At 32.7% G+C, this 13,769-nt stretch overlaps 1 protein-coding gene across 1 annotated transcript; it reads right to left on the minus strand.

Moving 5' to 3' along the window:
- Positions 1 to 115: 115 nt before the first annotated feature.
- Positions 116 to 12,715, minus strand: LOC134687423 (high-affinity choline transporter 1-like). The gene is made up of 8 exons (XM_063547713.1): positions 12,357 to 12,715; positions 10,860 to 10,967; positions 9,737 to 9,892; positions 9,293 to 9,441; positions 6,185 to 6,337; positions 5,338 to 5,467; positions 2,094 to 2,323; positions 116 to 1,287 (listed from the first exon to the last, which is right to left on the minus strand). Exons 1-8 carry the CDS (start codon positions 12,517 to 12,519, stop codon positions 688 to 690), a joined length of 1,689 nt encoding a protein of 562 aa, XP_063403783.1. The 5' UTR covers positions 12,520 to 12,715; the 3' UTR covers positions 116 to 687.
- Between the last annotated feature and the right edge of the window lie 1,054 nt (positions 12,716 to 13,769).

Raw genomic sequence — 13,769 nt, forward strand, 5'->3', positions numbered from 1 at the left:
AGTCAATGCAAACTGGATTCATTGTACGAGGCATACCGATATTTGTGTTGTATACGTTTGAAAGTTAGTTATCCTCTCAAAAGAAACAAGTGGATCATCGAGCAGACTCAATAACTCTTTCTATAACGTCAACATTTTATCGACATTGCTTAGCTGAATTCTATAGAATTAGGAGGAAAAACTAACTAACTAATTAACATATTTTTTTAGTATAAAATCAATCCAGTATAATAGGAAAATCGCTGTATTACATATAAACATTAACATAACAAACATACATACATACACTATATACCATTCAGAAGGTAATCAGCTTGTGTTAGGGAGTATAAAGTTATGTACATTTGATGCAAATTTAAATAAATTCATCTTTCAACAAAAAGGAACTGGAACCGTCGCACAGATGAACACGACATGGATAGTGCCAAAATGCCTCCACTTTTTTCTTCTGATAAATGAATATAAGTACATCAATCAATATTGCCACAATTAGTATTCACCTTCTTACCTGGAACGATTTTTTTTCTCCAATGCAATGCCGTTTTAGTTGAAAACATGTACATGTATCTCTTTTTTTCATTTTTAGAATATGTCCATTGTTATACTAGTAGGTATTTCTACTTCAACTGTTTCATCAAAAACTTCGTATGTAAATTAAACTATTTTCACTTCAATACGATTTTACTATTAAAGTTTCGTTTGAAGTACCTCTTGATTTGAAGCAGCTTCTGTATAAGGCGGTGGTACATCATCTGCTCCCTCTGCATACGTTGTGACAGTCATTTTACTTGACATTTCTACATTTAATTCTTGTGCTGGATTAAAGATTTTACTCGGCCTTTTCTTTGGTAAGTTAACAATGCACTTAAATACGTCGTATTGCTTACTTAAAATGCCTCTTTTGAAAAGATAATTTGCTGAATATGACACTGTGAATATAGATACAAATGTAAGCAGCATTGCAAATGTTTTGTATGGAAAAAGTTGCGTATTATCTTTCTCTATATACCATGGATATCTGATCAAGGGTTTAAACCCTAAAAGGTTATCGCCCCCTGCTAGCCGAAAGAAGAGTCCAATAATGAATCCAGCTAGAGATCCATATGTGTTTGTACCAGTGAAATACACAACACATGTAAGTTGTGGATATACCATGACATACACAAAATCCGAGCACAAGAACCACAATTCATATATTGAACCAACAGTTATTGCAATTACTGTAGCCACGACTCCAACTCCAAAAATTGCAATTCTTAACACCCATGTCAGTTCGCGTTCGGATGCCTGAAAAAAAGTACGAAAATTAGTGTTACGTTGGAGCCGCTAAATACAAATGCTTCCCTGGAAGAAAGCTAAAAGAAACTCTAAATGAAAGAAATTAACTAAAAAGGTCACTTTTGAACTTTTATTTATCCGTCGGGACAAGTTGCCATTAGATGGATTTGATTATTATTTCTGTCCTTTTTATTATTATTATTCCAACTGTTTCGTTTCTTATATAAACCTGTTGGCTTTGAAATAGTTGGCATTAAGCGTTGATGAAGGTAAATTAATTCAGAAAAAAAGCACTTTGGATGAATAAAATTTAAAATTGTTCTTTTCATTTTTTTTAACTTTATGTGACGATTTGTTTTAGCTCTTATCATTAGCACCTTGTGTATTCAAGCATCATTTATAACTCATTAACGCACAATTCATTTAAAAGCAAAAAATCAAAACTTTTAAAACTGTATGTAACGTTGGTTTTTTTTATTGCTGCACCTTCTGCACCTTGTGTCTTCAAGCATCATTTATAATTCATTGTAACAGTTTTTGTTATTAACGAGCTTATATTTGTGTTTTTTTATCTTTTTTGTACATAAATTAGGCCGTTAGTTTTCGTTTGAATTGTTTTATATTGTCATTTCGAAGCCTTTTATAGCTGACTATGCGGTATGGGCTTTGCTCATTGTAGTAGGCTGTACGTTGACTTACAGTTGTTAATGTCTTGTGGACAGTTGTATCATTGACAATCATACCACATATTCTTTTTTTATCTCAAAATTTTACGCACAAATCAATAAAAAACTTTTAACACTAATTCAACTCACCTGTTGTCTGAATATTGCTCTATAAATGTTTCTCGAAAACATCCCACTAGCAGATAAAACAGAAGAATCGGCAGACGACATAACTGCCGCGGCTACAGCTCCCAAACCAAAAAAGGACACAGCACTCGGGCATAAATACTGTAAAACCAATGGTAATACCATTCGTGCGTCACTTTCCGGTAGTGCCCCGGATAAATTTTTTGCTGACTCATATCCAGTTTGACTCCAGTCTGTTGATAAAAGATATATCCATAATCAATCATTTCATAGTTTTTCACTATTTCAGTCTCATGAAAACTAATGCTCAGATAAAGTGTAGTATTTCTCCATTGTACACTGCAACTTTTTCAACTATCAAATATTCTTGAAAAACAGCTTTTTTTTTATGAAATTCTATTTCATTCTAGAATTTTTGAGGTACAGAAGGGTCTCCAGGGACCGTAATGTCCAAAAAAGCCAAAAAAGACCAGAAATCAAGTTCAAATATTTTCTATTACCAGAACAGCACATACATGGTGTCAATAAGTATGGAACAAGTAGTATTCATAATTTCATTATTTTATAAAAGCTCGGTGGATTTTTTTTCTCTCCAAATATTGAGTAACCATAGCAACAAAGTTAAACATCTAGCAACAAGGCTAAACTAGAGGCTCTAAAGAGCCTGTGTCGCTCACCTTGGTCTATGTGCATATTAAACAAAGGACACAAATGGATTCATGACAAAATTGTATTTTGGTGATGGTGATGTGTTTGAAGTTCCGATTTTGCTTCTTACAATTATATCTATCATGAACTTTGCTCATTAGTAACAGAGAACTATATGTGGTAAAAATTTACATAAATTTACCAAATTAATGAAAATTGTTAAAAATTGACTATAAAGGGCAATAACTCCTTAAGGGGTCAATTGACCATTTAGGTCATGTTGACTTATTTGTAGATCTTACTTTGCTGAACATTATTGCTGTTTACAGTTTATCGCTATCTATAATAGTATTCAAGATAACCAAAAACGGCAAAATTTCTTTAAAAATTACCAATTGGAGGGCAGCAACCCAACAACCAGTTGTCCAATTCATCTGAAAAATTCAGGGCAGATAGATATTGACTTGATTAACAATTTAACTTCTTGTCAGATTTGCTCTAGATGCTTTGGTTTCATAGTTATAAGCAAAAAACTGCATTTTACCCCTATGTTCTATTTTTAGCCGTGGCGGCCATCTTGGTTGAATGGCCAGGTCATCGGACACATTTTTCAAACTAGATACCCCAAAGATGATTGTGGCCTAGTAGTTTCAGTGGAGATTTTGAAAAAGATTACTTAGATTTATGAAAAATGGTTAAAGATTGACTATAAAGGGCAATAACTCCTCAAGGGGTCAGCTGACCATTTTGGTCATGTTGACTTATTTGTAGATCTTACTTTGCTGAACATTATTGCTGTTTACAATTTATCTCTATCTATAATAATATTCAAGATAACAACCAAAAACAGCAAAATTTCCTCAAAATTACCAATTCAGGCGCAGCAACCCAACAACCGATTGACCGATTCATCTGAAAATTTCAGGGCAGATAGTTCTTGACCTGATAAACATTTTTATCCCATGTCAGATTTCCTCAAAATGCTTAGGTTTTTGAGTTATAAGCCAAAAACTGCATTTTACCCCTATGTTCTATTTTTAGCGGTGGCGGCCATCTTGGTTGGTTGACCAGGTCACGCCACACATTTTTTAAACTAGATACCCCAAAGATGATTGTGGCCAAGTTTGGATTAATTTGGCCAAGTAGTTTCAGAGGAGAAGATTTTTGTAAAAGATTACTTTAATTTACGAAAAATGGTTAAAAATTGACTATAAAGGGCAATAACTCCTAAACGGGTTAACTGACCATTTTGGTCATGTTAACTTATTTGTAGATCTTACTTTGCTGAACATTATTGCTGTTTACAGTTTATCTCTATCTATAATAATATTCAAGATAATAACCAAAAACAGCAAAATTTCCTCAAAATTACCAATTCAGGGGCAGCAACCCAACAACCGATTGACCGATTCATCTGAAAATTTTAGGGCAGATAGATCTTGACCTGATAAACATTTTTATCCCATGTCAGATTTCCTCAAAATGCTTTGGTTTTTGAGTTATAAGCCAAAAACTGCATTTTACCCCTTTGTTCTATTTTTAGCCGTGGCGGCCATCTTGGTTGGTTGACCAGGTCACGCCACACATTTTTTAAACTAGATACCCCAAAGATGATTGTGGCCAAGTTTGGATTAATTTGGCCAAGTAGTTTCAGAGGAGAAGATTTTTGTAAAAGATTACTTTAATTAACGAAAAATTGTTAAAAATTGACTATAAAGGGCAATAACTCCTAAACGGGTCAACTGACCATTTTGGTCATGTTGACTTATTTGTAGATCTTACTTTGCTGAACATTATTGCTGTTTACAGTTTATCTCTAACTATAATAATATTCAAGATAATAACCAAAAACAGCAAAATTTCTTCAAATTTACCAATTCAGGGGCAGCAACCCAACAACCGATTAACCGATTCATCTGAAAATTTCAGGGCAGATAGATCTTGACCTGATAAACATTTTTACCCCATGTCAGATTTGCTCTAAATGTTTTGTTTTTTGAGTTATAAGCCAAAAACTGCATTTTACCCCTATGTTCTATTTTTAGCCGTGGCGGCCATCTTGGTTGGTTGACCGGGTCACGCCACACATTTTTTAAACTAGATACCCCAATGATGATTGTGGCCAAGTTTGGTTTGATTTGGCCCAGTAGTTTCAGAGGAGAAGATTTTTGTAAAAGTTAACGACGACGGACGACGACGACGACGACGGACGACGACGGACGACGACGGACGACGACGGACGACGGACGACGACGGACGACGACGGACGACGGACGCCAAGTGATGAGAAAAGCTCACTTGGCCCTTCGGGCCAGGTGAGCTAAAAAACAAATTGTAACAAAGGTATGCAATATTTTAGTCTAAATGCATATACATGGACTAAATATGATTTATTTCAACTAGTCGCATTCAACTGTTGTCAATTGTTACATTTTTAGGCCTAGAAAGTATTACATAGCAATAAAAAAACATTAAAAAAAAACATAAACGTTTTCTCAATTTTTAAATCTCTTGGATTTCAATATTGAAAACTTGTAGAAAACGTTTTCGACTTTTTATAATTAAACATTTCGTGACGTCAGAGGTTATGAATTCATACCTGTTTGTGCAGCAATAGCTCCTATTAGTAATGGTGGGATAGTAAGAAACAGACAACCGAAACCAGCAAAGTACGATAAATTCTCTGCTATCCTAGTCGTCCGTGCTGATAAAACTCTTTGGAAATATACCTTAATTATAAAAATTTAAAGATGGCATTGTAATTATAAAACATGTGTTCAGCCATAACTTTTTAGAGAAGATATTCCAGATGCTTTTGAAAAAGTTCGTTTGCGTTGATCTTCGCCGACCATTATAACTGAAGACATTTATCACAAAAAGCTTGCAGAAGACGCAACTAATTTGAAAAAAAAGACTGTGTCTGTTTCCTTTATCCTTTTGAAAGTCAAAATATATTTAGATTAAATAGAAAACTCGTCGTTTTATTTCTAATAAATATCATATTTTCTCTCAATTTATCATAATCCATATGTATATATTATAAGACCTGTTGGTGACCTTCTGCTGTTGTCTGCACTATGGTCGGGTTGTTGTCTCTTTGGCACATTCAAAATTTCCATTCTCAATTGTATCATGCATCTATTATGGCATGAGTTCTTAAGAAGCAACTGTTGAAGATTAATTTGTTTAAATTAAGTAAACTAATGTTACATATATTGTTTATCTACATGCTTGGTTTACCGTGGTTGTTGTAATTTTAAAACATTCGAGAGAAGGGATGCAAAAACATCGCTGATGATAACCACCTAAGCCGATACAACTTTTAGCTTTCTCAAAAACTTGCATATAACTTAAGCATCTATATTATAAACAAAACAGAAGTTTCACTTGTCATTTCAAAAGTTTAAGAAACATTAGGATCTTAATATATTCGTATTAAATAGTACCTGCCACCCGATACCTCCGAATATCAGGAGTAGAAACGCATCGATATACTGTCCGGAATATGCTGGGTCTAGTTCTTTTATCCAGACTGTTGTGTAATTAACTGTAATATCACTCACAGCATCGTGTGTCATGGCAAAAGGTATAGACAACCACTGCAAACAAAACATTACTTTATAATAGTGAAATATATCTATAATACTAAAATTACGAGGTCTAATTAGTCAGCCGTCATCACGTAAAAACGACGAATCAAAGAATAAAACTTTATATATAACTAATATAGTACAAAGGTGTAGATTACAAATTACATCACTTCAGGCCCTTTTGTTTTCAACGTAATTAATATTGTCAATAATTAAGAAGTTTCGGGTCGAGTCCGATACCGATACCAATAATATATTCATCTGTTACCGTACCTTATCTGTACGTTCTGCATCTGACAGGCGCACCACCAAACGGTGTATTCAGGATTAATATGCTATATACACAGGTCATAATCACAAGGTTGACACTACTAAATTGTCAAATTGTTACCTATTGTAGTATTTTAATCATTTAGTAATTCTAAGATAACAATACGAATACTAATAATCTGGCGTATATATGTACAGTTTTCAATTTGTTAGCGGGCGTGACGTAAAAAAGCGAATCAAAGAATTCAACCTTATTTATAACTAATATATGACAATGCTGTTGATTAAAAAATACTCCATTCCAGGACCATTTGTTTTCCAGATAATTAATATTACCAATAACTGATAAGTTCCAGTTCGACGGATTCAAACAAAGCGGATTTGAAAGCCGAGAAAACTGTGTATCTTATAATCGGCATGACTTTATCAGATGACAACACTAATACTAAAATAAGGCTTGCGCATAGTTATATTCTTTAATTCAGTCACGGACCCGCGATATCACGGGTGTGTTCTAGTATATATATATATATATGGCCTTCCAAATACCGTTACGATCCCTAACATCACTGAAGAGACATTTATTGTCGAAATCCGGATCTGGTGTACAACCAAAATATTGACACCTTATTTTTGTGGCATAACATCGTGGCCACAAGTAAATTTTTTCTCTGTTTAGTATTAAATTCATATTAAGATCCATTTTGTTACATCTTGTGATCAATTTTATTTGGCAATCGCCAATGGCAGTCAGCAGGGTTAAAGAACATCAGTTGTTCGACCTGTTAGTCAAATGCGTTTTGTTAAAATATACTTTTTCACTTTTTTGGTCTTTTGGAAAATGTTAGATAGATAGATCTTTATTCTCATTAACTAAATAACATAGTTACAGAGATGATAATATATACAATACAACATATTTTGCATGTGTGAAATATACATAAATAAATGTAGTTTAACCAGGAGGACAGACTTCCACTGATATATAGTTAATAAATCTACATAATTTTTCTAGCAAGACAATATTTACTGTAGTGAATACATTTTTAAATTTAAGAATAATAACATTTGTACAACAATAGTGTGGTAAATATTTATATCGTTCTTTTTTGAAAAAAGGACAAGACATTACATAATGGAATTCATCGCCGATGTCAGCAGATTCACAAAGGTGACATAGCCTCTCTTGTCTTTGAACATTTTGCCACCTCCCCGTCTCTACTGGCAAACGGTGATTGCCACATCTAAATTTACATAGTTTCAGTGCATTTTTTAACGATAAAACTGTAATATAATTTTCAAATTTAAGTTCTGTTTTGAATAATTTATAACATAAACCTTTCGATGATTGATTTACATTTGCAAACCATTCTTGTCTAAACTGATCTTTTAACTTTTGTTCAATACTTAATACAATCCAATTTTTTGAGATACAATCTTGATTTTGCCAAATGTTTGACATACCACAATTATCAAAGATACTTTTGATAAATAACAACCATTTGTTTTCAATTCCATACTTATTATAATTAATATATATCAACTTATATAACATTGACGAAATCTTGTTATCAAGTGTGTTATTAAGAAGGTTGCACCAAAATTTTATCATCCGTAATTTAACGTATAAAGAAATCGGATATCTTCCCAATTCCCCGTAAACCATAAAATTTGGAGTCGATCTTTTTAACCGTAAAACATGCTTACAAAAACTCAAATGTACTCTTTCCAAAATGTAAAGATTTTCGTATCCCAAGATTTCGGCCTCATATAAAAGTATAGGTAAAACAGCTTTGTCAAACATGTCAAGCTGGCATTCTATAGATAGATGGTTTGATCTACATTTCTTAATAACACAAAACATAGCTTTAGTAGCTTGATCTCTAAGATATTTTCTAGTTGCAAAAAAAGATGCATTTCTAGAGAATATAACACCAAGGTATTTATAGTTCTTAACAATTTCTATCTCTTCTTTATTAATATAAAATTTCAAATTATTCTGTGGTCTACCTTTTGAAAATATCATAACCTTTGTCTTGTTAATATTAATTTTAAGTTTCCAGTTTTCACAATATTCTGAAAAACTATTTAGAAGTAATTGTAAATCTGTGCTTTGAAATTTGTTTACATACACACGTATGAAAATTGCGGTTTTTATCCAACGCAATCATAGGTTTGAACGTAGTTTTCAATTTAGACTCGTATATATATTATAAACGAGTCTAAATTGAAAACTACGTTCAAACCTGTGATTGCGTTGGATAAAAACCGCAATTTTTATACGTGTGCATGTCAAACAAATTTCGTTGTAGAAGGGTCTAAAAACAGCACAAACAACATTTTCCAAAAGACCAACAAAGTGAAAAAGTATATTAAATATTATATATATATAGGCATTTGTTTTCTATCATGTGTGTTGTTTTAACAACAGAACAAATTTGCACATCAATAGTGTAGTCACCGTAGTTTGCAACATAAAATAAAATATAGATTAAATAATTTGTCTATGATATTAAGCATTTGATCATTTGAATACATGTGCATCGTAAGATGTGCATTTTTCTTTGTCTAAATGGTAAACAGACAATATTAAGCTGATTAATTGAACAGCGAAATATGTCCCCGTGAATCTGAAATTATATTAGTTTTCAACTCGATGCATTTAGGTGTAAAAACAAAAGGAGGAATACTTACAAGACCAAAGAATATGCATATAAGCTGCACAACATCTGTATACGCTACAGAATAGAGTCCACCAAACAATGTGTAAAATACAGCAATACATGCAGATGCTATGACAGCTAAGTCGTAGTTAAGTGATATTATAACTGACAAAGTTGACCCTAAAAAAAAGAATTATATAGTATTTACTACAATTTGTATCGGATCCTCTGTTTGTGAATATCATCATATGCATTTATTAAGGAAAAACATTTGGTTATCGTAAAGAAGGAAAATAAAATAGAATGTAAAAAAAATTAAAAGATGTAAATAAAATGAATGCTTTTATTAATGAAAAATAGTTGGTTATAGTAAAAAGAAAGAAAATTAAATTAAATGTTAAAAAATTAAAAAAGATGTAAAAAAAATGTTAAAATAATGCTGTAACTTAACAAAAGCTGACGAATAAAGACATACCCAGAGCACCCAGAATGGCAGCGGACCAAAAGAGTTCCCCCATTAGTGAAGGGAGATACAGCAATCCTCCCATCCGGTCGCCATATTTTTGTTGTATGGGATCTAACATTGTAACGTATCCTTGTGATCTCATTCGTTTGGCAAAGAAAAATCCACCTATAAATAATAAAAATAGTATACACTTATTCATTTATTTGATTCAGTAATAAAATAGGTAAAGGACTTTCTGATATAATGTTCTTTTAAAATGACTGGATCTGCGCCTGGAAAAAAAAATAAATATTCCTTCTTTTGATGAGTAGTAAATGCTTTTACCATTATAGACATTTATGACATGTGACGAAATTTTTTGAGTGGTAAATATAACGCAGGCTTTCCAATCGTTTCTCTCAGTCCTAAACCAGACGGAACAAAGTGGGACAGTAACAACTGAATATGTGCTTGATTGGCTACTTGTTTGATTGTTTGATTGATAGTTGGTTGCGTAGGGTCTAGTGGCAAATTAACATATTCAAGACGAGAACAAAGCAGATGATAGAATGAATTTGGGGAAACATGTTTGTCTCGCAACAGACCTTTCTAAGATTTGTTTACATTAGTTCTTTGACGTGCAGAAAGGTCGACATTCTCTCTTCACTAGACATTGGAATTAACGTCCCAAATTCCGATCGTACTTTGCTGCTTTGACGCCACACTTTGTTAAGATTCGATCCAATGCCAGATGGAGGGGAGGAATCCAAGTCTTGACCACATTTATATACCGAAGTTGGACTTGGAGTTGTATCGATAATAAAAATTGATGTCAAGTTGTTTACGTCTGTTCTATAGATCGTCCTGAACATGCATGAAATATTTGCCACTGGACGCTAAGCAACCAACAATCAATCAACCAAATAATCTGTTCCATAAACAACATCTCTACAGTTGTTACAGTCAAAATAACGGCAACTAGTTCTGGGAAATGAAACCGAACAACATTAAAGCTTAAATTTGCTAAATTGGTATTTAATTACCGCCAAATGATCTTCATGTAAGTAGAATAATGCGTGTCTTTCTTCTGGATTATAATTCGATATAGTCGCACTGAAGTCTGGTAGCATCTAAAAGCTCTTGGTATACTTACCAAACCATAGACTGGCGGCATAACCAAATGGAGCCTGACACCACACAAAACCCCAGGAATAAATAGCTTCTGATGTTCCATTTATAAAACCACCTCCTACCCAAGTTGCTGAAAAAATAGAAACGCTTACTTTTATTCAATATTATGCTACGTTTTGGATGATTCGAATCAATATTTATTTAGAATGATCCTTTATTGCTTTGAAATAATAGCATTGTTTTTTTCTGATCGCTTATTCAATCTGAAATAAGTAAACACAAGTACCATTATTATATGCGAGTATTTGAATAGTGAAATGAAAAAAAGAGAACATATATCAATTAAATGCGACTTGCAAATCATAGATCATTTGATTAATAAAAGAACCAAAAGAACATGTAGAACGGCATGAGCCCCCTTTCAAGTTTTTGGGACGGTCAATGCATTTAAATGGGGACATAATGATATGATTGGACAACCCTTTAAACAATTGCTAGATCAAACTCAACTTTGGATCAAATCATCTGAAAATCGTGAAATCAAAAGCTTTATTTATAGTTAGTACATATGCAAAACAGTACAACATAAGCTTATCAGAGCTTTTAAACCGACATATGTATTGCAAAAGCAAGATTTGATATATAAAAAATCAGAAAACATTCAAATCCTAAACAACCAACAACATGGGTTATATTTACCTCTTTATATGGGATGTTTATCTCTAACTGATTTTGGGGTTTTTCTTCATGCCTATAATGAGGTCTTACACTTTTTGACAATTGATTATGTATATATATTCTTTGTACCCACATAAATACATGCTCCCTTTCCCTTATCACGAGCATTATATCAATTTCTCTTTGCAGGTCATTTAGTAATCAAATCGTAAGCTAACCAAATTATAAATCGCATAACTATAAGGTCGACAGGTTGCAAGAATTTGACATTTAGTCTTGAAAGCGGTTGACTTTTAAGACATCAAATTCCATTACCGTTTTATAAAATTTTCAACTTTAAATAGGCTGTAATTGGACCCCTCCACATTTAGGATTCTGATTCAATATGCTTACACACAATTTCTAAACCCATATTAGTTCAAGATGAGCCACTCCATTACCTTTGTGACCTATTTGCTTTAACAATTTCACAATACATAACAAAAGATGTGAACTCTAATAAAATTTATGATTATATGTTGTATGTTCCGTTTCAGTGAACTTTAAAGCTCTATTTGTTTTGATACATTTATTCGGTATAGGAACATTGCAGCCCAAAAAAAAATAGTTAAGGTCTTTTTTATTGCAGACCATGGTATATTTAAGAGTCACGCCAAAATGTAGGTGATTCGAAAAAAACACGTAAACCTGTCAGTACTTAAGCCCTTATTCAATAATGACGGGCACATACACTTTATTGAAACGCAGTATATATAATGCATCAACATATATTACTTGTCACACTTACTACCTTACGAAAATTTTAATATCAAGAACATACATTATAACTATAAGTACTTGCCAGTCATTGTAAACACGCCCACGAAAACACCTATATCTCTCCCAGCTAACATTAAATCCTCATTATTTGAATTCCTTTTTCTCCTTGCAGCCCATATTCCTATGCCGAGAATCAGAACATAGAACAAAATTACTGATACCAGACCTGGAACATTGACATCCATGTTGATGTGCGACAAATTATTTTATGACATTTATTTAACTCATCCTATTTGACCATAAGCTTGATTGGTAGACCACGAAGAGAGTTTATAGTTATTCTATGTATGATCAGTTAACACACCTTCAAGGATTAAAGTCACCTGCGGTATATTGCCGTTCGTATGCACAATATTACTTTATAGTACTTGAAGAGGCAATATACATTTATATAAAAAGATTTCATGTTTAACATTTATTTGTATATATCAAACAATGTTATATAACTCGTGTAAACTGCCAAAGGTCCGTTAGTAGGATTTCATAAATCTTCACAGAGATAAGATAAGATATATCAGTATCAAAAACAATCGGATTTCTACTAAAAACATGAAATAGCACACTGTAAATAAATAATATAATGGCTTACCTTTACAAATTGTGACTTAAATATGGAGAGTTGTCTCATTGTCACTCATACCACATCTTCTTACATCTAATAAACAATAACATTCCATATAATTGCTAAATTTGTTTCTATCTTTTTTCAAATTGTTACGCGAAACCTGATCATGTTCAATTAGTATTAAACAAAAAATGGATGAATATGCATCAGCTAGGTCTCTTTATTTAATGTGAAACTCAGCATAAGGTAACATGACGTATTTACCAGTGGCAATTGGCTTTGAACTAGCTTTCAGTAACTGATAGTCCTCTTATGTCGGTGCTTTGTGTCTTGAATTTGTGTTACTTGTGTTTGTGTTTGTGTTTGTGTAACGATCTATTGATTTAATCAACTTTGCAACTGCATGTTGATTTTACGGTTTGTTTGAATGGTGTGCTGTCACACCAATGTCCTGTGTTAGAAGAGGGTTGAGCGCTGTCAAAATGTTCAATCCTGTCACATTCTTTTAGAGTCAGAAGTCATAATTCAGTGGTTGTTAATGGTTCATATCTGTCATATTTTTCGTAAAAAAAACTCTGGTGAATACTAGTGTCTCATTTGCAATCTCCTTATTTTAATATACTCAATGTTTCACGATCTTCGTAGTGACTGTGTGGCAGACAATTGAAAGAGACGTGGACGCACGGTTGTATTATATGACTCTGGTAGTACATTTATTGTCAAAGCCTGACTTTAAATGAATTACAACAAGAAGTTTGAGTTGACACGTATACAATCATATTTCGTTTTAATATTCTTATAAACTATTTGTTATATCAACACTTCTTTTAAAATGACGAATAAGTTATGGCTATCTTAATACCATTGATT

This window comes from Mytilus trossulus, chromosome 10 (assembly GCF_036588685.1).
Source record: "Mytilus trossulus isolate FHL-02 chromosome 10, PNRI_Mtr1.1.1.hap1, whole genome shotgun sequence".
Taxonomy (NCBI): domain Eukaryota; kingdom Metazoa; phylum Mollusca; class Bivalvia; order Mytilida; family Mytilidae; genus Mytilus; species Mytilus trossulus.